This window comes from Populus nigra, chromosome 1, assembly GCF_951802175.1.
Source record: "Populus nigra chromosome 1, ddPopNigr1.1, whole genome shotgun sequence".
NCBI classification, from domain to species: domain Eukaryota; kingdom Viridiplantae; phylum Streptophyta; class Magnoliopsida; order Malpighiales; family Salicaceae; genus Populus; species Populus nigra.
Window position 1 is genome coordinate 45,879,993 of NC_084852.1, and position 27,342 is coordinate 45,907,334.

The window sequence follows — 27,342 nt, forward strand, 5'->3', positions numbered from 1 at the left end:
TTTATATTCCGGCGACTTGAAAAAGTCATTAGCAAGTCGGCATGACAAGAGCTTGCCACGTAAAGTTAGTTTAATATTGAGTAGCGAATGTTGTTTAAAATATTTTTTTTTATTTAAAAATATATTAAAATAATAATTTTTTTATTTTTTAAAAATTTAAATTCAAGTATTAAAACTATCTAAAATTATTAAAAATAATTTAATTTGAAGTAATAAAAAAAATTAAAAATTATTTTTTTTAAAAAACATTTTTTTAAACTAAAAAAAAAACACGCTATTAATCAGACAGTTCAAATCCAACTAACAGTGAACCAGGACACCCTGGACGTCCAAATTCACTAACCTAAAATTCCTTCATTTATCATCATCATAGTAACCTCCACCAGCTCTCCTCACCCTCTAGAAAAATTCAGTAGAAAAATTCAGTGGAAGACCCGCTCTGTAGCACTAAGCAATCTTCTCTTTCTATTCGCACAACACCCCCACTTTTTTTAAGTCTAAAGATTATCATAAAGATCTTCAAGCTTAAGGAGAGGCAAAAACTAAGAATGACCCGTCAAAGAAAAGAATCAGAAGCTCCATATCATCATGTAATTCATAAACTTCCTCCTCCTGGGGATAGCCCTTATGTTAGAGCCAAGCATGCTCAGGTACATATACATGATGATGACTTGGAGAGATACACACAAGTTTCGTTCACTTTTTAGATATTCATGTGGGAGGCTTTCCGGTTTTCTTTTGTGGAGTTCTTGATTCTGGGATTTTTTTGTTTCCTTGGAAAATTTTTGGTGTTCGATAAAAGGCGTTATGTTGTTGCAGAGAAAGTTATTTATTTCCTTGTTTTGATCTTTTTTTCCTGCACCGCACCCTTTGATCTTGTTGTTGTGCTACTGACCATTCCTTTAGAAGCGCGGGCGGGGTTCCATTTTACTGAATCAGTACTGATGCAGTGATTTGGGCATTGATCATGGTAGAAATATACTATCTCTGTGTTTTTTCTTTTTCGGATCTCAACAGGACTGAAAGTAGCTTGAATTTGGTGTCAGATAGTTGGGGTTTTTCTACTTTTGGATTCATGTTTGTTTCTTACTCTGGAAGTATCTTGGTGTGTCATCTTAGGTTGTTTCTATTATTATTTTCGTGATATTTAAAAGACATGTCAGTCATTGAATAACAAAATAATTATTTGATTAATTTAACAAGATAAAAATACTTACAAAATGTTAAAATCTGATAATTTTGTTTATAATATTATTTGAATTACTGTAAACAAACGTAATCTAGGTCTAAGTAAGTTTCAATCCAGGAATTAATCTTTTCTGAATTTGTTTTCTGCTGAGTTTATGTTGCAAATTTGCTAAATTTAGAAACCGCATTTCTTTATAATTAGTAAAGGTTCTTGAAGTAATATTTCTTGAAAGGCAATTTTGTAGTTTTGTGAGCCTTAGGTGTGTTTTCAGCATTTAGTTTCCTCCTTGATGCCTTCGTTGATTGTCTCGTTTGCACGTTTGAATATAAGCTGCCGCGTCTTCTTGTTCTGAAACTGGTGTTGTGTTTTTTCCATGCATATACAGCTAGTTGAGAAGGATCCTGAAGCAGCAATAGCTTTGTTTTGGAAGGCGATAAATGCCGGAGACAGGGTCGATAGTGCTCTCAAAGACATGGCAGTGGTTATGAAACAGCAAGACAGGGCAGAGGAAGCTATTGAATCTGTGAAGGCCTTTAGAGACCGCTGCTCGAAGCAAGCCCAAGAATCTCTAGATAACGTCCTCATTGACTTGTACAAGGTACACATATGGCATGGAAATCTGATTACAATAGTTAAAATTCCTTTTTTAGCAAGTTTTATGAGAAGGAATTGCCTACTTGTGTCCTTTCTCCTGTTCTATTTCTTTGTCTTGATGATATCATGATAACTGTGATAAATTTGGCAGAAATGTGGAAAAATTGAGGAGCAGATAGATCTACTGAAACAGAAACTTAAGATGATTCACCAAGGAGAGGCCTTCAACAGGAAGGCTACCAAGACAGCACGTTCGCACGGGAGGAAGTTCCAGGTTACTGTCAAACAAGAGACTAGTCGGATACTGGTATTATATCTGTATAATCCACTTCCTTGTAGTCCACTGCTTTTGATATTATACTGTCACTGTTCTGTTTGGAGCCCAGAATGAAGGACACGGGACTGCATTTTATTTATCTTTTCGTGTCTTTGTTGAGTTGTCTTCCAAAGTTGACTAATCTTGCAAACATTTGACGCAGGGAAACCTGGGTTGGGCATATATGCAGCGAGGAAACTATATGGCAGCAGAAGCTGTATACCACAAAGCTCAGTCTTTGGATCCTGATGCTAACAAGGCCTGCAACTTGTGCTTGTGCTTAATCAAGCAAACACGATATGCTGAGGCAAAATCAGTTATCGATGACATATTGCAGGGTAAGCTTTTAGGATCTGATGAGCCCAAGTCAAGAAACCGCGCCCAGGAGCTGCTACGTGAACTAGAGACATGCCAATCCTCATCGATGTTTTCAGAACCATCAGGATTAAGTTTAGAAGATGCTTTTGTTGAGGGTCTTGACCAGTTGATGAGTCAATGGACTCCATATAGATCAAGAAGACTGCCCATATTTGAAGAGATCTCGCCATTCATGGATCAGTTAGCCTGTTGATTACCTGTTTTAAGAATTTCTTCAATGTTTTAACCCTGGGCAGTGTATAATTAGAGGGGATGATAAGCTGGGACTAGGATAATGTAACAAATGAATACTTCAATGTGTTCCATGCAACCACCGTACGATGTGTATTTTTCCTGTGTTCTTCAAAACCAAACACACACCAATTACTTTCTTGGTGTTGTGTTATGCAGTATATAGTCAAGTCTTCCATGCGAATGCTTTCAACAAGTTCCAAGAATTCTCTCCACGCCGCGGATTCCATTCATTGTAGATTTTGATCCATTACAGAACCACATCAACTGCAATATTTGCTGCACGTATTTTTCTGACCCTTAACCCCCTTTCTGATACAGTTTGGAATGAATGGATAGATCTGAGAGAGAGTATAATACTAACATTGCAAAGGACAATCTAAACTGCATGGATTCGATGTTCATTACACATTAAACAAATACTAAGTTATTAATACTAACGTAGGAGGAAGGAAGATAATTATCTACTCAAGAGTTCATATAACCTATACAACGAAATTCAAAATACAAAACCTTTCACAATCCTAAACAAAGCTAACAAGGAGAAAGGAGTAATCTAAGACATAAAAGACCCTGTCGAAAAAGAGATCTCAAGGACATATCATCAAAAACAAATAAGAATCAATTCCGCAAAGACAATCCGCAGCAAAAGCAGCTTCCAGTGAAAGCGAAGAGAAATCAGCAATTGAAGCCATGGCAAATAGATAAGACTATGATGAGAATCAAGGCAATTATAATACCCAAAACAATCAGTTTTATCTTCATATTCTGAATCCACATCTTTCTTCTCATCTTAGTTCCCTGTTGTCGGAAATCTTGTGCCTGCAAACACCACATACGTTTGAATATATCATGCCCTGATAACAAGACATCAGAGAGGAGAGAAAACTGGAGAAACAGGGAAAGAAACAGATATGAATCCAACCAAATCCACTCCCATCTAATGTACTCTTTAAATCATAAAAGTCATGTCTGGAACATTCCGATGATTTTCAGTGGCAATTTTGAAAGCAAGCCCCCTAACTCAAACTCAAGAGTAGAAGTGTGACAGCAAGCAAAAGATTTAAACGCATTTTCCACTGAACTAACCTGTGAGCGAAGGTTCTCAGTTTTATCCACCAGCAGCTCAATCTTGTCACCACGATCAAGAACCTGCGCAAGAAATAATTGCCTCAACGAGTTGTCTCACTTAGTGTTTCTAGAAATATTACTCTTCAAGATCAATATACTAAATATCATCGCCTTTCAGCAATTACATCATTACTTGGTAACAATAACATGCACCCAAGACTGTTTTAACCTCCAAATTACACAGGTAAAGAAAACCAATGGCTGATCTGTACCTTCTCAATGTTTTCCATCATAACACCTTTAACTTCAGAGACCTGAGCCTTGACTTTTGCAAGCTTGCTGATCTCTTCAGGATGATCCACACAATACTGCATATGCCCCTTCAATTTGGACCTAAAATAAAAACCAATAAGCAAAGCATGTTTGAAAAGAAACAAAAATGCATATAAGTGAAAAATTAGACATGTTTATATATACCCAAACTCTCCGTTCAGGCTCTTGGCAACAGCAGTTGCTGCTTTTCCTCCACTGTATCTTTTGTTAAAATCTTCCTTAACTCGCTCCAAAAAGGCAATTGGAATTTGTCTGCCAGCAGATTCAACTGCAACCACGCAGTAAGCTGTGGCATCCAACACAAAACACAAGAATTAACGCTATAAACAACGTTGGTGATTATGAACAGAAAACATCATATCTAAATGCAATTAAATCAAAACAATGTGTTGTGTTTGATTCAGGTAAATCACATACTTGAATTTTGTACCGGGGGCAAGGATTTGAAATAAAAAAAAAAACAGAAAAGAAAAGAAAAGAATTGATGCAATGTAATAAGTTTCAGTTTCTGAACATTGAAATTGCAATTAACAGAAACAAACACTTGTACAAGCAATTTTATGCTCTCATATGCAAAAGAGAACTATTCCCCCTCAAAATTCCCTGTTCTGTATTTCCATAAGCTAGTTCATTTGTATTCTTTATCTAAAGGCAGCAAATTAAAGAGTCAGCAACAACCAAAAAGACATCAATGGGTTATAAAACAAACAAACAATAAAATACACAGAGACTACTTGTATTCATAGAAGTTGGGATATCAATTAAAATCTCCATTCTCTGTCACAATGTTTGTTACGAGAGAAATATAGTCATAGTTTCATTTGAAAACAATAACAAAAACGCCAGAGGAATAGTCAACATTGAATACGGCCAGGAATAGTCAAAGTACTATACAATAGCAATACAGTGCATAAAACTTCCAAGAGAACAGAGATCAGAAACCGCCAGCCGATTAACGACAGACAAAATCAATATACACAACAATGAAAACCTCAAAGTGTCTTCATTACAAGCAAGACATAATTTAAAATCTAACGATAAACTATTTCACAATATACCAATCCATAAATTCCAATACCTATCAGCCCACGTAAATCACCAAGAATCCCCTACCCCGCAGAAATGACAAATGACTAACAAAAACAAATCAAAACATTCAAATGAAACAGTCAAACACACAGATCAGCCAGAAAAAGTCAACCAATTCAACGAATCAAATCAAAAGAGATCGATCAATAAACGCAAACGATGGAGATCATAATCAATAAAAATAACACAGATCAAATCAGCAAAGTGAAAACATAACAACAACAACAACAACAATAATATCTTACTGAATCCGTTTTCAACGAGGTAATTGAAGGTATGGCCATCGCAATTATAAGTAAACTTATTATTAGAAGCGGGAAGTTTTTCAAGACATTGTGCAGCGATGCCTGTGAAATTCCCTTTAAACTCCGTGTACTCCGCAAGAATCACCGTTCCTCTTGCCACAAAGCTATAGATCAAAGTTTGTTGCCCCATCTCTACCTCCTCTCCTCCCTTTCCCCGAGAAAAACACGGAAACACTCAAACCCTAGAAGATCAGATGATCAAATCAAATATTAAAAGCGAAAGGAAGGAAAGAAAACACGAGAGACGATGGGATCGAATGGAAAGGAAGAGGAATTAATTTGCTGAATTTTGCTATTTTTTTTTTTTTTTTTTAGGGAGAGACTTACCTAGAAATAGTGGAAATGTGGAACGGATGAGAGCGAGAGCGAGAGCGAGAGAGAGAGAGAGAGGAAGGGAGTTGAATTTGGGAGAGAGGGAGAAATATAAATCTGTTCTGTTGAATAGTGGCTGGCTCTCACGCGGTACGGGTGTTTCGAATTCTACAGAGTTTTTCAATTAATAGTTTTTCCTGTTTGAACATTTTGCTCGGAATTCTTACTAATAATTTTCTAGTTCTTCGTTCCAGTGTTTGGGATCAAGGTGGCGTGGTGAGTTACGATTATTTTTTTTTGTGGGATTTATATAAAAAGCAAGAAAAACTTGTTTTTAGTGGAAGTTTTTTTTGTACATTAAATAAATTATATATTAAAAAAAAGCAACCATGTATTTACCATGTTTCTATCCCAAATATCACTTGTTGTAGGGTTGATTTTCTTGTCAAAATTTTCAGCTCCGGTGCGGCAATTTAATCCCGCTACATTCATTTTTTTACTTATTAATTTATTTATCTATCACTGGTTTGCCCCACAAATCCATTAAAATTTTCACACTCTTTTAATATTGTAAATAAATAGAATACACAAATAAATATAAATAAAGAATTCACAAAGTCAAGCAGAAAATTAAAGGAGAACTCTCAACCTTCTATTATCTCTCAACAAGCAAAAAAGGAATACACAATTTCCATTTGTGCACTGGATTAAATTAAGCAATTATATGTTGTTAACTTTTAATTAAAAAGATGTTACTGCCAATATTTATTTAATAAAAGAGATATGCATACAAGTAGCATGTTTATTGAATTCAATTTAGGAGTTCATCCGGCAAAGTCAAAGCAATGTCACTTGAAAAAATTACAAAAAATCAACATGTTTTTAATTAAATGGTCGTATCGGATCAATTATCTTCTATTTTCTGAGAAATCTGACCCGGCACAGCTTAATAACCATGAGAAGGAGAAGATAATTTAGAAGGTGAATTTTATCTTTTAATTTTAATTTTTTATTAAAACTTTGATGCTCAAATAGATAATTATTTTTTTAATTTATTTTCTGAGAAATTAAATGGTTAAGAACTTTTAAAAATTTCTAAATTTGAGCTTTCGCGATATGCTATATGAATCTGGGATTTGTCGGTTTTATATCTTGGTTGAAAATGAATGTGAAAAGTTAAAGTATCTTTCACCAAACTAGAGGTACAACCAACCACTCACGTCATGGGACTGTTTGAAAACACGGTTTAACTTGTATTTTTTAAAAAGTTAAATTTTTTAATGTTAAAAAAATAATATTTTATATTTTTAAATTATTTTAATGTACTGATATTATAAATAATTTTTAAAAAATAAAAAAATATATTATTTTAATATGTTTTTAAATAAAAAATATTTTAAATTATAATCAAAATCCTAAACAGTAACATATAGGGTAAGAAAACTGAGGTAGATGTGATGGGAATTGAAATAAGACGAGTGCTGGCCGAGTTTATTTCCCATGAGTGATTGATCTGGACATGTATTCCATTATTTGTTTTTGCTCCTTTTCTAGCAACATTCGCATCGAAATTGTTTCTGTTCTTGCTCTACACGAAATTAAAATAAGTTAGGATGTGAACTCGCATGTGATCAGCTGATGGGAAAAGTGGCAGTGCTTCGTTGAAGACAACCTGGTCGATTCACGAGCGCTAACGAGTATGTTGATTTTAAAACCAGTTGCATGTGATTATTCACGTCAATTTATGATTACAAGTATATTTATCCGTGATCCATGGCATGTAAATGTAAAAATGCCTTATAAGGCACTTGAGGGTCTGCTTCAGTGGTCAACCGTGTGACTTGTTCCGTCTCTGTCCCGAGTTCGATTCTCTATGTGCACGCCTGTCACTCCCGCGGTGCCTTACCTGCTCATTGGACTTGCAGGATGCTCAGTGGGCCGTGGGGAATAGTCGTGGTGCGTGCAAGCTGGATTGGACACCCCACGACAATCAAAAGAAAAATTACCTTATAAGATTATATATATATATAAGCTTGAAAGCGTGTTCGTAAACTAGGTGGAAACTATACTGTATTTTAATAAAAAAAAAACATGATAAAAAAATGTAAAAACTATATATAAAAAAACACATGATAAAAAAATACTTGCAAGCGTGTTCGTAAACCAGGTGAAAACTGGATCGTATTTTAATTAAAAAAACATAATAAAAAAATGTAATAACTATGAAAAAACACATGATAAAGAAAAGCTTGCAAGCGTGTTCGTAAACTATGTGAAAACTAGATTATATTTTAATAAAAAAATGTAAAACCTATATAAAAAAAACACATGATAAATAAATAAATAAAAACTCAATATAAAATTAAAAAAAAAACCAATGATCAAGAAAAAATGGCCGAGGCACACGAGCCATACATGGTTGGCACCCTAATTGTTTTTTTCTTAATTTTCAAAAGACAAACAATCTGTTGTTCACCCTTGTTTTTTTTATATTAAAAAACAAATACGTAATGTGTCAAATGATTCGAGGCTTGCTTCACCCTATATTTTTAATCATTGTAGTGTACAAAAAAATCGAGAAACAAGACTTTTTTACTAGGAAACTCATTTTTCAACTTTTGTTGGTTGAAATGCCATGTACACATTGATAAATCTATATATAATCTCGAATAACAAGTCTAAAAAATTAAAATTAATTTGAAACAAAAAAAATAATCCATACCTATTATTTTAGGTTATGGGAAAATCAAAAAACACGCGGGTGAGACTTTTCTCAAATTTAATACTAAAATTGATATTTTTTATGGGCAAAATGGATAATGGTTGAGACTTTTTTTCTCCATCGTTATAATCCAGTGACTTTATATCTACTATCTTGAAATAAAGATTGAAAAGTAACAAAAATAAAACATTGTATCACAATTGAAATTGTGAAATACACGAGGGGGTAAAAGTTATGATCTAAAAAGCATAAGGATCAAAGTGATTTTTTGTTCTATTTTTCGAGAGTGTTTGGCAGTGTGGTTGCGGGTGCTTTTCAAATAGCTTTTTATTGCCGAAATGCATGTCAATGATGTTTTTTTCATTTTTTAAAAATTATTTTTGACATCAACACATCAAAACGATCCAAAAAGTACAAACCGCACTCAATTTTAGCAAAAAAAAATTCAAATTTTAATGAAATGCAGTTACAAACGCAATACCAAACGGTGCCTTCAACTACAACCCTTTTTCTCTTTATTTTACACCTTGACACCCCTTGTTTCAATTATGACCCTCCTTAACTTCCTTTTTTTTTTTTTTGATAAGCCGGTAATGAATTTGGGCATAAAATAATGTAATTGAAGAGAAATAAACTTTGAGGGCTAGATTGTGAAAAAAAATTAACTGTAATTACTACGTGGAAATCTCATATGTTTTACATTTTTTTTCCGATTTAAATAGCTAGGTTTTGTTTATTTATCGTTGCCTTTTTTTTTATTATTATTCAATTATATTCAGTTTTTTATATTTGAATGTAAGTTAGTATTTCTATTATATTATCATATACAAATACAGTGTATATTTTTTTTTAAAAAAAAAACTATGACTGGATCAAGAATCAATCGGCTTTACAAATTCTCGATCATTTTATATGGTGCTTGCCTTGTGTATCAAGGATTGCCTTGTCTTGCACGCTAATCTCCACGATTACTACTTGCTGGTCATAAATGTTTAAAAATGTCGAGCCGCTCTAATAAGGGTGATTTTTAAAAACATTCGTGGCTCAATAAAATCGACCAGTCTCATTCTTTTCAACCAGGGTTGTTTGGACTAAACCGGGTTAATCAATCCAACGATAACATCCATGAATGGATCACTATACCAATCTGGTTAAGCTGTAAACCCTTAACGAGTCAAGATTGATCAACAATTGGAAGAACCGCGGGATCAAATCATCAACTATTTAGCCCGTGATTTTCTTTTATGGTTTAGTGCATGATTAAAAGTATAGCATGGATTATCTTTTAAAGTGTTTTTCATTTAAAATTAAATTTAAATAATTTTTTTAAAAAAATTTATTTTTGATATCGGCATATTAAAATGATAAAAAAACACATAAAAAATAATTTAAAACCAAAAATAAAAATTTTAAAGTGCAACTGAACCACAATACTAAGCATTACTACTTAATTTTCATTTTTCTTTTCATGTTTTTTATTTAAAAATATATCAAAATAATATTTTTATTATTTTTTTAAAAAAATATTTTTAATATCAATTCATTAAAATATAAAGAAAAATATAAAAAATTTGATTATTTCTAAAATTACAGTCGTAATCCTAAACATTACCTTAACGCGCGTTAGATGAATCGTGCGGTCAAATCACTGCACGTGTGACCTCCTTTTATTGTTTAAAGTGCGTTTCTGAAAAACAAAATACAAGTTTATGGTTATAGGATAAATTGCTGGATTACTTTTTTTTTTTTTTGTACGGTGGAAATAAAGAAAAGAAAAACTAGCCTCCCTTACAGTAACTGGTACCAATAGAATCCGCAAACAGAATATGAGAAATGTCTGGAGGAACTACCACATGACTCCAACATTGCACTTAATGAGATTGGTAGACCATTATACTTTATCATGTTACTACGTCATGGGTTAAATTAAATTATTTTCAATGTAAAAAAATGATGACTGGACAATAATAACGTTTTGAAAAGAGCATGAAAAATCTAGGTCACGGTTCATTGATTCAAATGAGTTTTAATTTCAGAAGAATGTGATTAAAAAAACAACAATAATAAAAAAAATGTTAGTGGTTGATAAAAAAAATGCTTGCTAGTATTGTAAGAGATATTTTTTAAATATTCTTAAAATATCCCAATAATCTTATTTTATAATAAAATAAAAATTGAATGAAAACGAGATAACTTGTAATGATGAGAGTGAAACAAATTCAAAACTCGGTTATTATCAAGGCAAACATTGAATAATGAACCAGAAAAAAAATTATTTTTTTAAATGAAAAAAAAAACTTGATTTAAGTCAGCATGCTAGATTTACACCTCAATTGCGAGATCAAAATAACCTCCCACTTGAGAATTTGAATAAAACAATGGAGGTTAACTTCCAAGTAAACCAAATAGTAAATGGTGAAACTAAAAAAATATCAATTTGAAAAAAACATTGAAAAAAAAATTGAACATAATCCGAGTTAACTCAATAAACTCATGACTCGGTATATGAAATCTAGATAGCCCAACATAAAAGAAAGTGAAAGAAATCACAAGACTCAAGATCCAATAACTCAATATCAAATGATGAAATTAAAAAAAATAAATTTTTAGAAAATACATAAAAAGATCAAAGTTAAACCAAGCCAATATTCGAAACTAACGACCTTGTTAAATTGAGATAATCTTTAAAACTTGCGATTCCATTCATGAGACCGAGATTGTTTCATAGAAGAAAAACACAAAAAAATCACGAAGTGAAATTTCTAATTATAAAAAAAATTACAATCAAAACATCAAGAACCAAATCTGATATGGAACTAAATGAAATAAATTAACGAGGGACTAAATTGAAAAAATAAAATAAGAAGACGATAAAACAAAATAACAATAAAAACAACAAGGAGCAAATTATATATAAAAATTAAATGAAATAAAATGCTAAGGGATGAAATAAAAAAACAAAAAAACAAAAAATATCAATCAAAAGAATAAGAACTGAACTGGATATATAGATTGAATTAAATAAAATATCAATAGATGAAATTGAAAAAAAAAACCAACTTCAAGACCATCAAAAGCAAAACAAATAACAATTAAAAGAATGATAACCAAAACTGATACAAGTATAAATTAACGGGATATATTTAATATTTGGAAGGGGTGGCACGAAACTCGAGACATTAAAAGAGAAGAAAAAAAGTCAATTGGAGCCCGGTTATTGCTAATCCATGCATACACGTCTGACTACCATAAAGAGAACGACATAATGCTTCTATCGAGAGACATCACATGTGTCGTCCAAATAGGACGGATGTTTTCCACTTGCTAAAGCTTGTGTAACGCGCGCTAACTACTTCTATTTTTTTTTATTATATTTGCACTTATCAAGAGATTGTGTTGTCCCTTATTCAAATTGTCCATAACTAAAAAATCACTATAAAAATATAAAAAACCATTGGATGTTAGTATTATTTTTTTCTTGATTTCAAGGGCAATATGATCATTTAATTGTGAAATTAAAGCATTAAAAAACTAAAAAGTTATTGGATCTCAATTTTAAATTATGTGCCTTTAAAGGTGTTTAAATTATTTAATTGTGTGTATAAAATGTTAAATAATAATTTGTCCCTAATAAATATAATAGTAATAAATAAACCTTACCCTAATAATTAATTAAATAAATTTATTTAATAATGGTAAAACAATCATTTCACTATCTTAGAATTTCAACTACGAGTTACAATTTTGTTTACCCATCCCAAAATAACCTTCATTTCACGTGGTCTCACAATTATACATATTTTTTTTTAGCATATATAGCTCGGGAATAACAAGATGAGAATTTATAACAACAAAATATATAGATGAAAAAGATTAAAGCCATTTCATATATACCTTTAAAATTTTCAATACACAGTAACCATAATATAACAAACTACTGAAGGACTAAAAGTATTAGCTCATACTCTCATTCCTTGGCTGGTACGAGTTGTAGTATCCTATAATCGTTGCGTACTCTTAACAACCAATTTTTCTAGATTCTATAAAATCCCATTTTTTCACCAGTAAAGCACCATTACTATCCAGCAACCTTTTTAGTTACTCTAATTATGATTATTTTTTAAAATAATTTTTATTTATAAATATATTAAAATAATATTTTTTTTATTTTTTTAAAAATTATATTTAATATCAGCATATCAAAATGATATAAAAATATTAAATAAATATTAATTTTAAACAAAAAAAATTAAAATTTTTAGAAACGCAGGCTGAACCGCGTTCCTAAGTGACCCCTCAGGATCAATCCGGGCGAGGTCTCTAGTTAAAGTCAAAGATGACCCAGCTGCAGGAAAAAAACAAACAAACTAGTGTTTGATATCGTAATTTTATTATTTTTTAAAATATTTTTTGTTTAAAAATATATAAAAATATTTTTTTATTTATTAAAATTAATTTTTAATATCAATACATTATCTAAAAAAATAAAATTTATTTTTTTTTTAAAATTAACTTTTTTAAAACCACTCAAAATTGCGAAAACAAACTACTCAAGTTATTCGGAACGAAATTTCAAACAACATTTCATGAAAATTAAAAATTTATTTATGTTTATTTTTTTATATTTTTAGATTATTTTAATATTAATAATATTTTTTTTAAATAAAAAAAATATTATTTTAATATATTTATAAAAACAATATTTTTAAAAATAACTGATATAATATTTTTAAAAACTAAAAGTCATTTATATGATGTATGGGCAAATTGATATATATATATATAAAAAAGCTCAATTAAAAGACACCAATGATGTAAATAAAATGCAATTCAACTCTTTTACTGCAATGCATTTTCAAGTACCTTGAAATGATCGACGAGATATTCAGTCAATATTTCTTGCTTTTCTGTTGTGTTACTCTAAATAAAAAATATCCATTCGGATTATATTTTTTTATTCATATACTTGTGCTTTGCTTATGTTTTCCCGCGCATTGTCTTTCATTTTCCCTCCAAAACCAGAAAACCATCTTTCCTCTCTATCTCTGCGGTTGCTGCCTTCACACTCACTTGATCTGAAGCTCCTCTACCAGTGGTCATGGAGATGGACATTCCTCTCCCGGACGAGCTTGAATTACTTGAAGCTAACTCTCACTTCTACCAAGACTACCTAGACCCTCCCTCACCCGATCCCTGCACTTACTCGCCTCAACTACAACCGGAACAATCACCTCCTCAATCACCCTCCGCTCCCCAAATTAACGACTACAACAAGCGCCCTAGGTCCGACTGTCCGGATTCACCAAATCAGGAAGACGCTGTCCTCTTCGACGAGAAGAGAAGCAAAATCGACGATGATGCGGGACCGGAGGTCGACGATGAGGACTGGCTCCGGCAGGTGCAGGATAGGAACGGCGGAAACGAGGAGGAGAGGGTGGAAGTTGTTGTCGAGGAGGAGGAGAAGGAGAAGGTCGTGTCTAGATACGTGTCGGAGATTGACGGCGATTTTATTCCAGTGACGGCGCCTAGTGGTGGCGATAGGGTTTATGCAAAAATATGTAGAGTGGATACGGAACAGGGAGCGAAGAAATTGGATTTCAAATCGCAATCAAATGGTGGGAATTAATTTTTGCTTAGTCGAAGATATCATGTTTTGTTTTTAGTAATTTTAGAATCTGGATAAATAATTAAAAAAAATGATCACTTGTTAGATCTCATTAAAGGTGAAATTTAAGAATCAGTTTTTATGCGATTGTCCATAGCATTACTGTTCCGCCCTTTTAAATCGTATAGATTTTAAGAAATTGGAGTGGCATAAAGGGAAGGGTTGTTAGATTACTAGTGGACCAATTTTAATTTCTTATGTATTTATTCCTTTTGTAGGTCTTATATCGGAACCGATTAATGTTCTTTTGCAAAGAATGGAGCAAGAAGCTTTTACCAAGGTATGGACATTACATGGTACATGGTTGTTTAAGCATGACTGAAGTGTCAAAAAATATTGAGAATTTGAAATATCATGTTGATTTTGCTCAGAAAAGAATCAATGTATTGTAATTATGCAATCATGATTTTGAAACATTGCTCCAATCTGTGTTTTCGGTTCAGGGGGTCAATGCCCACTACACACGTCATAAGAAAGTCTTCCTTTTAGTTTTTAAAGAATATACCAAAAGGCCAAGTGACGCAGATGTAGTGCATGTTAATCTAGATTTGTATTCATCCATAACTCATCAAAGCAAGTTATTTTGGTTCTAGTTGTTTGATATCAGGAGAATGCCTCCTTTGAAATGTGGTCTGAAAACTGAAGAAATTAACCTCACGAGCCACTGTAATTTCTCTATCATTATGGTTTTCCTTGATATTTTCAATCTGGCATCTGCTTATAATTTCTGTCAATAATGGTATAGCAGATGATTTGTTAGTGGTCGGAGCCCTATGAATTTAGCTTAGGTGGTAGAGGGGTGCAGGGATTATTAGGGCCTTTTCGTAGGATATAATCTTAACGGCAACAATAAATCTCCTGTGAGATTCCTCACACATTATTCTTGTGGTGCTGAAGGCCTTGCAAGCTAGTTCTGAAGATCAGAGTGATGAGATTCTTCCAGAAACACAAGTGATGCATGAAAAATTATGGGTGGACAGATATGCTCCAAATTCATTTACTGAGCTGCTTAGTGATGAGCAGACAAATCGCGAGGTAAGTAGGAGTCATTGGTCAAAGTTCCTAAAAGGTTAAATTACATGCTTGTTGCTCATCATAAAAAATAATGGTTCTCAGGCTGAACTCTTTTGGGATCTTGTTATCTTTGCTCACAATTTAGTGAAAACTGTCACATTGCAGGTCCTCTTATGGTTTAAACAATGGGATTCTTGTGTTTTTGGATCTGATATTAGGAGTACATCAGATGACATTTTGTCTGCTTTAAGGCGTCATTCTTCTATCGTTCAACATCCAAAACCTTCTGATTCAACTTTCTTCAGCAAGAACAAAGGAAATATATGGAGTAGAGGGAATTTTAGACACTCTAATAATCTGGAGCAAGAAAATAGTAAATCAAAAGGATTTCAGGACTCGTGGACCAAGAAGTCAAGGCCTACTGGTCCCCCAGAACAGAAGGTAAGCTAATAAAATCATATATTTTTCCTTAAATTTGGCCTGGAAAGAGAAGCAGTAGGAATTGTTTATACATAAACATTTTCCTGTTCACATATATGCTTATGCTGCTTTCATGATTTCAATTCATGAAATGATGAATGTAGATAAGTTGCTGAATTTAGTTCACACACATCTACTCTTGGTGGTTCATGGCTTTCAAGATGGGTTGCTTGTTTCCTAATTCTTCTTAATTTGACGTTTATATGTATCTGTTATAAGCTATGTCGATAGTGAAACACATTAATACAACAATGTTTCAAGTTGCAGTCACTTCACACCTTTAAGGGGAAAAAATATGACGCCATGATGCCTGACAATGGTCAAGCTAGATGCATCCCCAGTTGCAAGAAAATATTCCAACTTTATCATTCAGGCTCAAACACTCTCAATACTTCTTAATTAGGGATGACTCTTGGCAAGAATATGCTTGACCTGTAATGTACAATCCTAGGCCTTGATGGTTAATTCTCAATTGCTCCCAGTCAATCATTCTCTGAATAAAATTCCTACTTCACGTGCTGCTCTCATGAAGGAAAACGTTAGCTGTGGTAGCAGGTCTCTGTTATCCTCATGGTAAGGGAAGATGAGGACGAGTTTCGCTATCAGGCTCCGCCAATTTCTTTGGTATGTGGAGCTCAGAGCAGTTGGTGCCCTTGTTTATAGGTGGCGGATCAGCCCATATGCGGTTTGAAACTATTGCTACAACGATTACTGCCTGGGTTTCCCTTGATACGAATTCTATTGTCATTGTGAAACATCGTAACTATTTCTCTCTTCTTAGTTATAAAAATAATACCAGTTATGTGTTTTCTTGGATTTATCAAATGGAAATCCAGGCACCCGCTTGTGTTTTACTGAGTGAAGAGGCTGAGTGCTTGGCATCTCCAATTCATCGACGATGAATTGCCTTGACCAAGACATTTGCGCTATAATGAATTCTTGAGAGTGGATGAGTTGTACCGTGTGTGCTTGCAGTTGGCTGTGCATCGAAACTGTGGAACAGTCCTATCAGATGAATTCCTACAGGTGCTGATAGGTCTACAACTGTTCAGATTGTCAACAGGCCGAATTTACTGCGCTGCCTTCTTGTATGTGAAGCTTGTCCGCATCTTAGCACGACAGACACATTCTATATGAGCCCACAAATCTTTTTTATTCTTTTTATATATGGATTTGTGTGACGTGGAGATGTATTTCAATAAATTTCGAAATGCTTATTAATGTAGATGATGGCCGTGACCTTGGATTATCTTGGCTGATTCAGCTCTTGTATATTCTACGTCTAGCATACAGCTGAATTGTCAACTGGTTTTTTCAGGATCTTTCACCTTTTCTATTTATGTGTTGTAGTAACTATATTTTTGGTCTCAACTGGTTTTTAGTTTCCAAATTATTCTATCATAATTTATACCTTTTTAGATTTTTTCTTTACTCGTTACCATCTGCGAAACTTTGTTGTGTTTGCAATAGAAAAGAAATATTTGAATTTTTCTTTGTATTACCTAACTTCATCTGAATCAGATTACAAATTATTGATATTTTCTTGTTATTCATGATAGTTGTTTCTTTGCAGTCAAATTTTATCCGTGAAAACCTTGAGTAATTGAATCTTGTGACCATTGCAGATCCTTTTGCTTTGTGGTCCCCCCGGGCTTGGAAAGACCACACTTGCACATGTAGCTGCTAAGCATTGTGGATATCGAGTTGTGGAGGTCTTGCTTTTTACTTCTAACTGATTCGCATATGCATACCTGCAAAATCATGATTACTTAAGGCCATGATATTTTGGTTTCTTTTAATTGTTAAGTTTGTCCATGTATCTGTTACCTCGGATTTATTTGGTTTGGACAAGCTACCACAGAAAAGTATTAAAGATATTATCATGACAAGGCATATATATATATATTTTCCTAAGCTCTTTATTTTGTGCTTGTTTTAGGTTACATTGATTCATTTTAGTAATCTTAATGTTTTGCGTTTAGTTATCCTACTTGCATTTAAGGCATTCTTGTTTTAATAATGTGAAACTTCACTAAGCTTTCTGTAATAGGTCTTTTCTTCTTATTGAGAGTTTGAAACTGTACAGATTAATGCCAGCGATGATAGGTCTTCGTCAACAATCGAAGCTAAGATTCTTGATGTGGTTCAGATGAACTCTGTGATGGCTGACTCAAGACCGAAATGCCTGGTCAGTTACATTCCTTCCCTTTGTGCTTGTTTTTCTCTCAAATGGGATCTGAATACTTAAAAGAAGACGCTGATTTCTCTATAGGTGATTGATGAAATAGATGGAGCACTTAGTGATGGAAAAGGTGCTGTGGAGGTTCTTCTAAAAATGGTACTTGAATGGCATTCTGATCTTATATCATCATGTTCTATGATGTATACTTGAGGCCACCCTTTTCCCATGCCTATTTTCTGCTTATATTTTTTTGTTCTTTATTGTGATTTTTATCTTCTTTATTACTGAGTTCCCCTTGAGACCTCTGAACTTCTTGGTTGCATTGGATTGTGCTTGTAGAATTTTTCCTTGTCAAAATGAAATGTAGCGGGGGTGTTGATTTATTCGTTGGTCACAGTTTAATTTTGGAGACCACACTCTAAATTCTGATTCAAATAATATATTTTATATATTGTTCTCTTCTTGGACTCAATGCTAGTGCTTCCTGTTTGTCCTACCTTGAAGTAGAAGAACACAATATGGCTTATTTTACCAATATTATTGAATTCTAGAAAATACATAAAATTTAGACATGGAAGGAATCTGCCACAAATTCTCTCTTTGAAGACGTCTAATAAGGATAATGCTATTCATCCCATGTAAGTCCTTTAGAGGCAGAACCCTGATACAAAAATAACCTTTCTTGTAGCATTAGAACATAACAAGCTTCTTAATTTGTGACCTCTAGGATAATAATCAATTGAAGCTGATTTTCACAAGTACATTTATTTATAATATACTCCCTATTCTTTAATCTTCTTAATAAAAAGATATCTCTGGTTTTCATGATAAAATAACCATAAGATTTGAGAATTATAGTTTGAGAGTTGGAAATTCCATATTGATACATTATTCTTGTGATCCATCAGCACTTCTGATATAGAATATGTAGTTTTAGCTGTGTGATTTTATCATCTTTAGGATTTATCATGTTCATGCAGGTTTCTTCTGAAAGGAAGTCAGATACTGGGAAGGAAAATGTCACTAAAGGAGAGCAATTTGGAAGGGTATCCTCAAAAAAGGGGCGGAAAACAGCATCTTTGACGAGACCTGTGAGTTTGAATTAGTCATGGATGGTTTATTTTGTAATATTTCTGTTTCCTTTCCCTCTAAATCCTTTTAAGTTGGCTTTTTATATAGGTGATCTGCATATGTAATGATATATATGCACCTGCCTTGAGGCCATTACGTCAGGTTGCAAAGTAAGTGTTTCTTACAAGTATTAAAGTGGCAATCTTTTGGTAAAGTCTAGAAAGTTATCTTATAGAACCTCAATGTTTCCTATACTCAAGTTCTTTCAAATATAGTTTAACCCAAAATTTTCTAATCTGGTATCCATCTTGGTTTTAATTGAATTAAAACTGCAACATATTTATATAAAAAAGTCTATTTATAAGTTCTGATGTGTACTTTCTTTTGAGAGAATTGCAATGTAACAATGTGAAAGAGATCTCCTGAATCTTGGAATTACCATTTTTAGGAAGTTTCATCAAACAATATTGTTGTATTTTGAGCTTACAATTTTATGACTTGACTTTCTCATATTCTGCAACATGAGGTACTGAATGACATTTCAGAGCAAAGATGACAAAGGACTCAATATTCTTAACCCACTATAATATAAGGATCCTTTTCAAGTTACATTCAATACAATGACCTTATTTAACAAATTACATTCTTCAATCTTAACCCATTGTAATATAAGGATCCTTTTCAAGTTACATTCAATACAATGACCTTGTTTAACCAATTACCTTCCTCAATTCGGATCTCGGCCTTAAGGCAATGTTATAATGTAGTTAAAGACATATAATTGTCTTCATTGTCTCAACCTTCTTAGTTCGAACCGTATACATTAGTTCTTGGCATATTTATATGAATTATTTGGAGTCTACGAGTTTCAAATCATTATATTGACATGTACATGTTCTTTTTACAGGGTCCATTTATTTGTTCAGCCGACTGTTAGCCGTGTTGTAAGCAGGTGATGATTGTCAATGATTTATTCATAGCTCTGGCATTTTCGGTCATGTTCTTTGTAAACAAGTTAATTGATTGACCAATTCTGAGTATCCTTCCCTAGCTAGAATATTGAAAGTTGACATGCAAATTCCTATCCAAACAAATAGTATCTTATCATATTGATATATATGATCAGGAAATAAGACTTCCACTTCAAAATAAGAAGAAAATGATCAAAACTCTAAGGCTTGTCTTATTTAACATCAGCAAAGTAGAATGCTCTAGAAGCTCCAAAAATTATCTAATTAGTCAAAATCCTCAACAAGATTTGCTCTCAGTTTCCTGACTTTTTGCTTATTTATTGATATTCAACATCTCGTCTATATTAGACTACACTTGTTGTGAAAGAAGATTAAAAACCATATTTGTTGGTTCTCACATACTTAAATAAATTAATACGTTTACAACACTAATTTTCTGAAAGTTGGGCATCACAGGCTCAAATATATATGTAACAAGGAGGGAATGAAGACTAGTTCCATTGCACTTGCTGCCCTTGCAGATTACACTAGTGAGTTATATTCCCTATCAGATATACGATGGTGCTTTAATTTTCCAATCCCGTCTTTGGCTCTTGTAGTCCTATAAGACTTCATAATCTAAATGCTACAATTGGTTTGCAATATAAAATATCCACAATATAATTTTTCTTACCTTAGTTTTTTTTGTTAATTCTACCCATTTCATTTAACTTCACAGGATGTGATATACGCTCATGCCTGAATACCCTCCAGTTTCTCAACAAGAAGAGAGAAGTTCTTAACATGGTAAGCCTTTGATGTGACATTGTCATTCTAAACCATCTATTAAATTTACTAAATCTCCTTTGTGATAATATAGGTCAAGTTAATGTTTATGAGTTGGTGATTCTGTTTTGACATTGATAGGAAATTCCTTTGGGAATTTCATCAATGTTTTTGGCTCCCTTCAATTTTGCTTAGTCTCATGGATATTGAGCATAACACGATACCCCATTATCATATATTAGAGAACAACGAAAGCTATCGAAGAATGAATTCAGCCTGAAAAAAGTAGTCCTTAATCATAAAGAAAAAACTTTAATGTGAGAAGGGGCATTGGTCACAAACCATGGTTTAATATTGTTTTTCTAGTAAATCAAGCCTCTATATTAGTCATTTCTACAATTATTAATTAGCTACACCAATATTTTAAATCTTTTTTTGAAGGATCTCGCAAAAAATAAGACATCAAATTTGGTTATGCTTTGTATCAATACACTGGAAAAAAATGAGTAAATGAATAAATCATTTCACCATTGAAATTTGCATAAAGGCACTCCCCACCCACCACAATTCTTCTTATCAAGAACACTGGTCAGTTCTTTTTGAGCTACCATCTCAAATTTTATTAGGGTGGTTCAAAGGAGATTTAGTGCTTTTTAAGGATGATGATGGTGCTATTTCCCTTTGATTTCTCTTTTGTTCTTGGTTGCTTTAATTGACTGACAATATTTTGTTTACTCGGCCTCAGCTGGAGATCAGTTCCCAGGTGGTTGGTCGAAAGGACATGTCAAGAAGTGTATTTGATATTTGGAAGGAGGTGACATAAAGATTGTACATTCCATAATGTCTTTCCTAACTATTCATCCCTTTCCAGCTGCTTTATTTGTGAGTGTGTGCTACTTGCTCTGTAGATTTTCCAAAAGAGAAAAATGAAGCAGGATAGAAAATCTAAAGGTAGCTGTGGCAGCATGAGCAATGAATTTAACTCTTTGCTCTCCCTTGTATCTAATCGGTAGATAATCAATGCTTGTGAACCTCATATACTCCTTCCTCTAGTTCAAACCTGCCTCTTTCTAGCTTTAATGCTTACTGTATATGCAGTGGTGATTATGATGTGATTTTGGATGGGATCTATGAAAACATCTTGCAGCTCCATTACCATGATCCAGTGATGCAAAAGACAGTAAGCCTTAGCTCCATTTTCTTTTGGACCACATGTGACTATTTTATCTTACCTATTTAAGTCATTATTAAGTTTGACTTAATTGCAGGTCAAGTGTTTCAATAGTCTTGGTGTTTCTGATGTGATTCACCAATATATTATGCGTTCACAGCAAATGCCCCTTTATGGTAAGCATGTGCCTAGCTGTCTTTCCTATTAGTTTTCCCAATGCTGAACAGGTTTTGAATTTTAATCTTCTCATCTCATTTTCCACTTCTCTTTTGAGCAGCTTATCAGCCTTGCATTGCGATTTCTATACATCAACAGGTAGCACAAATTCAAAAACCAAATATTGAATGGCCAAGGTCTTATCAAAGGTATTTATATCTCCACTGTAGTTGGCACTTGATGTCAAACACGTGCACTCACTTTTATACTATTATCATACCTTTTGCAAATCTTTAGATACCGAACTGTATTGATGGAAAAGATGGACAAGTTAAGGTCTTGGCAGAACAAAATTCCACCACATATTTCAAGGCACTTGTCTACTAAATCTTTCGTAGAAGACTCTGTTTCTCCCATCTTACATATCATCTCTCCTCCAACTCTAAGGCCGGTAATTTACTTGCACTTATTTACAGCTTCATTTTATCAGTACACTTTCATACTGTCTCCCCCCTGTCAGTCTGTTGTGTTGCACATTTTACTTTGCATCATGAAAAACTAGTTCACTTTCATTTAAATCTTGTTTACAGTCTGTATGTCCCTGTGACGACGAAAAGAATTCTTTTGAGCTGATTTCTCATTCATAATTTTTTAACGAAAAGATTGTTTGTAATGACATGAGTTTTTTAAATTTTGCTCCTCTCCGATGTATTAATGACACAACCTCAATAATTCTGATATTTTTTAAAAAGTTTGAAATTCAATAATCTCCTTTAAAAAATAGCCTACAAGGCTATTTAAATACAAGAAAAACATTCTAATTAGTGAAATCGTAATTAAACTGAAAATCCTAATCTATAGGAAAAAAAATCCAAATACACAGGGAAAAAAAATCATGAGTAGTAAATTTTGGTCTGCATTTGGGCGTGCAGCCGAAACTCAGATGAAGTTTTCTTTTAAATCTTATAGATAACAGGTACTTTGGAATGTTATGGCCAAATTTTAGCATGGTCTAATGGTTGTATCAAAAGTTATGGCTCATTTTTGTTAGGTTGTTTGGTGTCTAAACTTTTTCTTTTTCTTAAGCTAGGACTTTTGTTACGTGCCCTACGTCGATTAATGCATATTTTCTTATCTTTTGCTTGTTGATGTTCTCATATAATTTGGAAATCTTGGTGTTTTTTCTCAGGTGGCATTGCACTTATTAACAGAAAGAGAGAAGAATGATCTAGCTCAGTTAGTGAGCACAATGGTATCCTATTCCATGACATATAAGAATATCAAGTCAGATCATCTTTCCTGTAAGCAGGAAAACGAAGCTGTTTTAGATGCTGCGTCGCTTTCTGTTGATCCTCCCATTCATGAATTCATTAACTTCAAGGTCTGCATTGTTCTTTAAGTCTCTGCAAAGCCAGTATGATTCCATATCTCATGTTTGCTGTCCGCATGTTTTTTTTTGGAATTAACAGGGCTATAGTTCTGGTCATTATGCACTTCCCTTAGCCGTGAAGCAGGTTTTGGTGCATGAGGTGAGTGAGTAATTTATTGCTTATTAATGTAGTCTTAATTTAGCATCATGATCGCCTTAAGATCCAAAATTTAAGAAGGCAAAAGATCCCTAAGTTGGTTTCTGCAGACTGTAATGTGAACTAAATGGTTGCTTTTTTCATTTCAGTAGTGATGGATTTGTTTTCCAGCAACTTATCGCTGTTGCAACTTTTCTATAGTTCGACTTCAATAGAGGTGTAGTTTTGAAAGGCATGTATGGTCCAAATGGACTGTGATAATCAAAAGAGTAAGCATGTGTTAAAACAAGCTGGTTTTGTCTCGTTGTCATCATCTTATCTTTAGTCTGTCTCCCATGCCGGTGTATGGTTTACTATCAGTCTAGTTATCAGTGTATCTAAATCTGTTCCTTGTTTCAGCACCTTTGACTGAAATGATGTCTTGGGACGCTGCTTATACTGCAAGCATCACCAATCTCTCAGTTAGATGTTCATGCATCAGCATTTGCTTGAGTCAACCATACTATGTATCTTTTATTGGACATTATCAGGGACGACACTGGTGTCTTCACTCTTCACGTATCATGGCTTGCATTTCAGTAACTTGGTCTTGTACCGGATATGACAAGTCAATTTCATCCTTAAATAACATATAAAATGTCACTTTGATGAGATATAGTAGAAATATTTCAAATAAATTTGAAAGTTATAATTATTAATATTTACTTGCAAATGATAAGAGGCTGGCTAAAGGGCACAAATTTTGGTCCTGAAATAGGAGGACAAGTGAGGCCATATTAGTCTACTGTGAGATCTGAAATCTTTCACGTGATTTCTGTTTTACTTCTTGATCTCTCATTCAAGAAAGAATAGTTTGTCATGGTTATCATATCTATTTTTCTTAACATGAAAAGGAATTCAATCTTGCGCACACTTTATATGGGTATTTGTCTCAAGGGAAACTTCAATCTTCTTAACTATTTTGTGGAGTGCAAATTTTTACTCTTAGAATAAAATTGGATTTCAGGTGGAAAAGCATAAGATTTTGCAAGCAAGTAGATCTGTACATTTAACAGATGGGTGCAATAAACAAAATATGTACTTGGTAGAGCGGGAGAGTGCAGTGCAGTCTGTCAAAATTAACCATGCAGCTGCATTTTCTGGTAACAGCATCGGCAATCAAAAAAGCATGATAAATTCTGGGCAATGTGTTCCAAGTGACTCAGCAACATCTCCGATCATGGATTCTAGTACAAGGGCCTTGTCCAATGTAAAGTTGAAATCCTCAGGAAATCCAAAGAAGCCTCCTAGAAGCTCTACCAGCTTCTTTGACAGGTATGAATACCTAACAAACATCCAGTTATCTGTGCCATCATCTCAATGCTTGCAATCTTCAATTATATCAAGATCTTAACTTCCATTTTCATGGTTTCTAATAAAGGTATCTAACTTGTCCATGTTATTCATATAACTATGTATCTTTCATCGAAGTGACATTCGTTCCAAAGTTTGCACAAGCTCATTTGGTTTAACAACACAGCTAATTATTGCAGTAAAGCTCTGGCTAATGTGGACTTCTGCATAGCCTTGCTCATCACACTTGTACATTTTTAGCTGTTTTAGAGGTTACATTTAGATGTAGACGTGTTTGCTGAAATGCAACATAATCGTCAATTCTTGTGATTCTCCACTAAAATCTGTATAAGAATTGCAATTCTAATTAGAGGAAACCTATGGATATACCTATATATAATTCATGTTTCCTCAATCGTATTCTTGTACAAAAAAACTAGTCTATCGTAACCCTTCAATTTTTTCTATCAAAATTAACGGTCACATGCACTGCACATGAAAGTTAGTTATGAACTGACTTTAAATGCCATCTCAAGAGTTAGTAATTTTTTTTAATCTAATATTAGTTTATTTAATTTATTATAAAATATATATTTACAATCAAAATATATCTTATTTTAAACTATATTTTACGTTATCCTTTGATGTTTATCTTATAAAAAATAAATTTAATTAATTATTGAATTAATATGATTATATATTTTTTAAATAAACTTTAGATTAAATCGACAAATAAATGTATTAATTTACAAATGAGTATATAAGGATTTTTTTAATATGCTTTAATTACACATGACTTGATTTTTATGGAAAAAATTGACAAATGAGCATATTAGAAAATGTGGATAAACCTAAGGTTACGATAAATTGTTTTTTTTAAAAAGGGTATGATTGAGAAAACGTGTGATTTATTAGGATACGCTGATGATAGGCTCCCCTCAAATTTCTGTTAATGAAGAAGAAAACCCTTTTTCGTCTAACTCCGACTGATACTAGAAATTATGCATAAAGAGTTAGCATGGCCAAGTTACATGGAAATAGTAACATATTTCTTTAGTTGCTGATATGTATTTCTTCACTGTCAAACCAGGTTTAGGAAAGCAAACAGTAAGGGTTCTCAAAGTACTGACAGTGCTGGATGGAAGACAACCACCTTGGAAAGAGATTCACGTCCTCTGATATTCAAATTTAATGAGGTATGCTCATATTTGCAAATCTTTAATTTTTTGAATATGATAATAGATAGTTCGTTCTTGTTTGCCCATCAATGAGCTTCATAGACCGGTTAGGCATAAATACGCGGGGGTTTGTGATTTGATCAACATTTTGGTTTACAAAAGGCAAAGGGGATAGAAAATGATGTTTGTCAGGCTTGACTTCACATTCAAGTTTAGAAAATGCAGGAGTCAACACCCATCTACATTTGTTACTACGTATTAAGTTTTCTTTTGCCATTCTCCACGATTTACATAAAATGACTAGCCTGGCTGCGCGACATCAACATTTCTGGTGTAACCGGTAGTCAGCCTGCCCACTGTTTTTATTACACTGTCATATATGTTTTTATTATGATAGTATAACTTAAGATGGGCTTCTTCAAATGCACAGTATATTATAACAATTAGATAGTGGATCTTTTGATTGACTGCGTTACTGAATGCTGATGCTAATGTCGTTTTGGCACTAAAACCATGAAAAGCGATAAATCTGCCCACTGTTTTACCATCAATGTTTAACTTCATTTGGTAGCAGCTATTTTTTAAACTCTTAAAAAGCTTTGAAAAGGAGCAAAACCCTAACCTGTTTTATGACCATTGTTGACTTCATAGAAATTTCAATGAAGTTCATTGCTTTAACAACTTATACTTGAACAAAAATCAGATCACATGCTTACTGTATCCTCTTCCCCTCCCCTCTTTTCCCAATCTGCGCAGGGTTTTACAAATGCTGTAAAAAGGCCAGTACGGATGCGTGAATTTCTGCTATGATTAATTGCAGTGCTTGGAGGCAATAATACAGCAGTGCCCATTTCACATCACAATGTAAAGTTCCATGTGTTCATTCCTTGCCTTCTCAAACCTGTGCAGTCCATAATGTGTTCTTATAAATTAACATATGGACTTTCTTGTTCCGTTGGGACGCTGTTTAGCCATATGTACTTGACATCGCTACTTGAGCTGTAGGCTGGTGAAGCTGAAACAATCTGTCGAGTTTTATCAGTGATTTGACAGGAGCCAAAATAGACGTCTATATTGTTGTTCAGGTCACAGCAGTTTTGGTGATTTTAATACCTGGAAATAGTAAAGGATTTGAGAATCACAGAGCTCGTCATCTCCCAGCTATGTAATAGCTGCAATAGTAATTAGTAAACGTGCCTTTTATCAAGTGTTCTTTCATTAACTATATCTCGATGGCTAAAATGCACGGAGGCTCATGAATCGTTGACTGTTTCGATTGACATGCATGAAT

General features: G+C 33.3%; 3 protein-coding genes across 7 annotated transcripts; 2 read left to right on the forward strand and 1 right to left on the reverse strand.

Annotated features, from left to right (window-relative positions):
• Positions 1-330: 330 nt before the first annotated feature.
• On the forward strand, positions 331-2,869 carry LOC133680877 (protein SULFUR DEFICIENCY-INDUCED 2-like). 3 transcript variants are annotated; one of them, XM_062103899.1, is made up of 4 exons: positions 331-650; positions 1,575-1,787; positions 1,935-2,090; positions 2,290-2,869. In XM_062103899.1, exons 1-4 carry the CDS (start codon positions 549-551, stop codon positions 2,668-2,670), a joined length of 852 nt encoding a protein of 283 aa, XP_061959883.1. In that variant the 5' UTR covers positions 331-548; the 3' UTR covers positions 2,671-2,869. The 3 variants fall into 3 exon arrangements, with proteins under 3 accessions (XP_061959883.1, XP_061959884.1, XP_061959882.1); XM_062103900.1 differs by having other exon boundaries at positions 334-590; positions 2,263-2,869; XM_062103898.1 differs by having other exon boundaries at positions 336-650; positions 2,263-2,869.
• A 181-nt stretch (positions 2,870-3,050) lies between these two features.
• Positions 3,051-6,013, reverse strand: LOC133680879 (vesicle-associated membrane protein 722-like). Of its 2 annotated transcripts, XM_062103902.1 has the most exons (6): positions 5,834-6,012; positions 5,447-5,688; positions 4,257-4,398; positions 4,052-4,172; positions 3,798-3,860; positions 3,051-3,530 (listed from the first exon to the last, which is right to left on the reverse strand). In XM_062103902.1, exons 2-6 carry the CDS (start codon positions 5,634-5,636, stop codon positions 3,387-3,389), a joined length of 660 nt encoding a protein of 219 aa, XP_061959886.1. In that variant the 5' UTR covers positions 5,637-5,688; positions 5,834-6,012; the 3' UTR covers positions 3,051-3,386. The 2 variants fall into 2 exon arrangements, with proteins under 2 accessions (XP_061959886.1, XP_061959885.1); XM_062103901.1 differs by having other exon boundaries at positions 5,447-6,013.
• Positions 6,014-13,534: 7,521 nt separating this feature from the next.
• On the forward strand, positions 13,535-27,192 carry LOC133693009 (uncharacterized). Of its 2 annotated transcripts, XM_062114201.1 has the most exons (23): positions 13,535-14,155; positions 14,424-14,485; positions 15,103-15,240; positions 15,385-15,660; positions 17,325-17,411; positions 17,786-17,887; positions 17,972-18,037; positions 18,862-18,972; positions 19,061-19,122; positions 19,860-19,904; positions 20,380-20,453; positions 20,642-20,709; positions 21,434-21,502; positions 21,597-21,697; positions 21,787-21,868; positions 21,957-22,035; positions 22,137-22,224; positions 22,313-22,466; positions 23,205-23,396; positions 23,485-23,544; positions 24,548-24,855; positions 25,964-26,069; positions 26,808-27,192. In XM_062114201.1, exons 1-23 carry the CDS (start codon positions 13,639-13,641, stop codon positions 26,859-26,861), a joined length of 2,901 nt encoding a protein of 966 aa, XP_061970185.1. In that variant the 5' UTR covers positions 13,535-13,638; the 3' UTR covers positions 26,862-27,192. The 2 variants fall into 2 exon arrangements, 1 of the variants encoding a protein (XP_061970185.1); XR_009842036.1 differs by lacking the exons at positions 25,964-26,069; positions 26,808-27,192 and adding an exon at positions 23,691-23,810 and having other exon boundaries at positions 24,548-24,651.
• Positions 27,193-27,342: the final 150 nt, after the last annotated feature.

Excerpts from the sequence above, each read along its gene's own strand:
- LOC133680877 (XM_062103898.1), top strand. The coding sequence starts at position 549 with ATGACCCGTCAAAGAAAAGAATCAGAAGCTCCATATCATCATGTAATT. Across the intron at positions 1,788-1,934 it reads TCCTCATTGACTTGTACAAG|AAATGTGGAAAAATTGAGGA; the intron begins GTACACATATGG and ends TAAATTTGGCAG. Across the intron at positions 2,091-2,262 it reads AAGAGACTAGTCGGATACTG|GGAAACCTGGGTTGGGCATA; the intron begins GTATTATATCTG and ends CATTTGACGCAG.
- LOC133693009 (XM_062114201.1), top strand. The coding sequence starts at position 13,639 with ATGGAGATGGACATTCCTCTCCCGGACGAGCTTGAATTACTTGAAGCT. Across the intron at positions 18,973-19,060 it reads CAGCATCTTTGACGAGACCT|GTGATCTGCATATGTAATGA; the intron begins GTGAGTTTGAAT and ends CTTTTTATATAG. Across the intron at positions 22,036-22,136 it reads ACAGCAAATGCCCCTTTATG|CTTATCAGCCTTGCATTGCG; the intron begins GTAAGCATGTGC and ends TCTTTTGAGCAG.
- LOC133680879 (XM_062103901.1), bottom strand. The coding sequence starts at position 5,636 with ATGGGGCAACAAACTTTGATCTATAGCTTTGTGGCAAGAGGAACGGTG. Across the intron at positions 4,173-4,256 it reads AGCCTGAACGGAGAGTTTGG|GTCCAAATTGAAGGGGCATA; the intron begins GTATATATAAAC and ends TTTTTATTTTAG. Across the intron at positions 3,861-4,051 it reads TGATGGAAAACATTGAGAAG|GTTCTTGATCGTGGTGACAA; the intron begins GTACAGATCAGC and ends TTTCTTGCGCAG.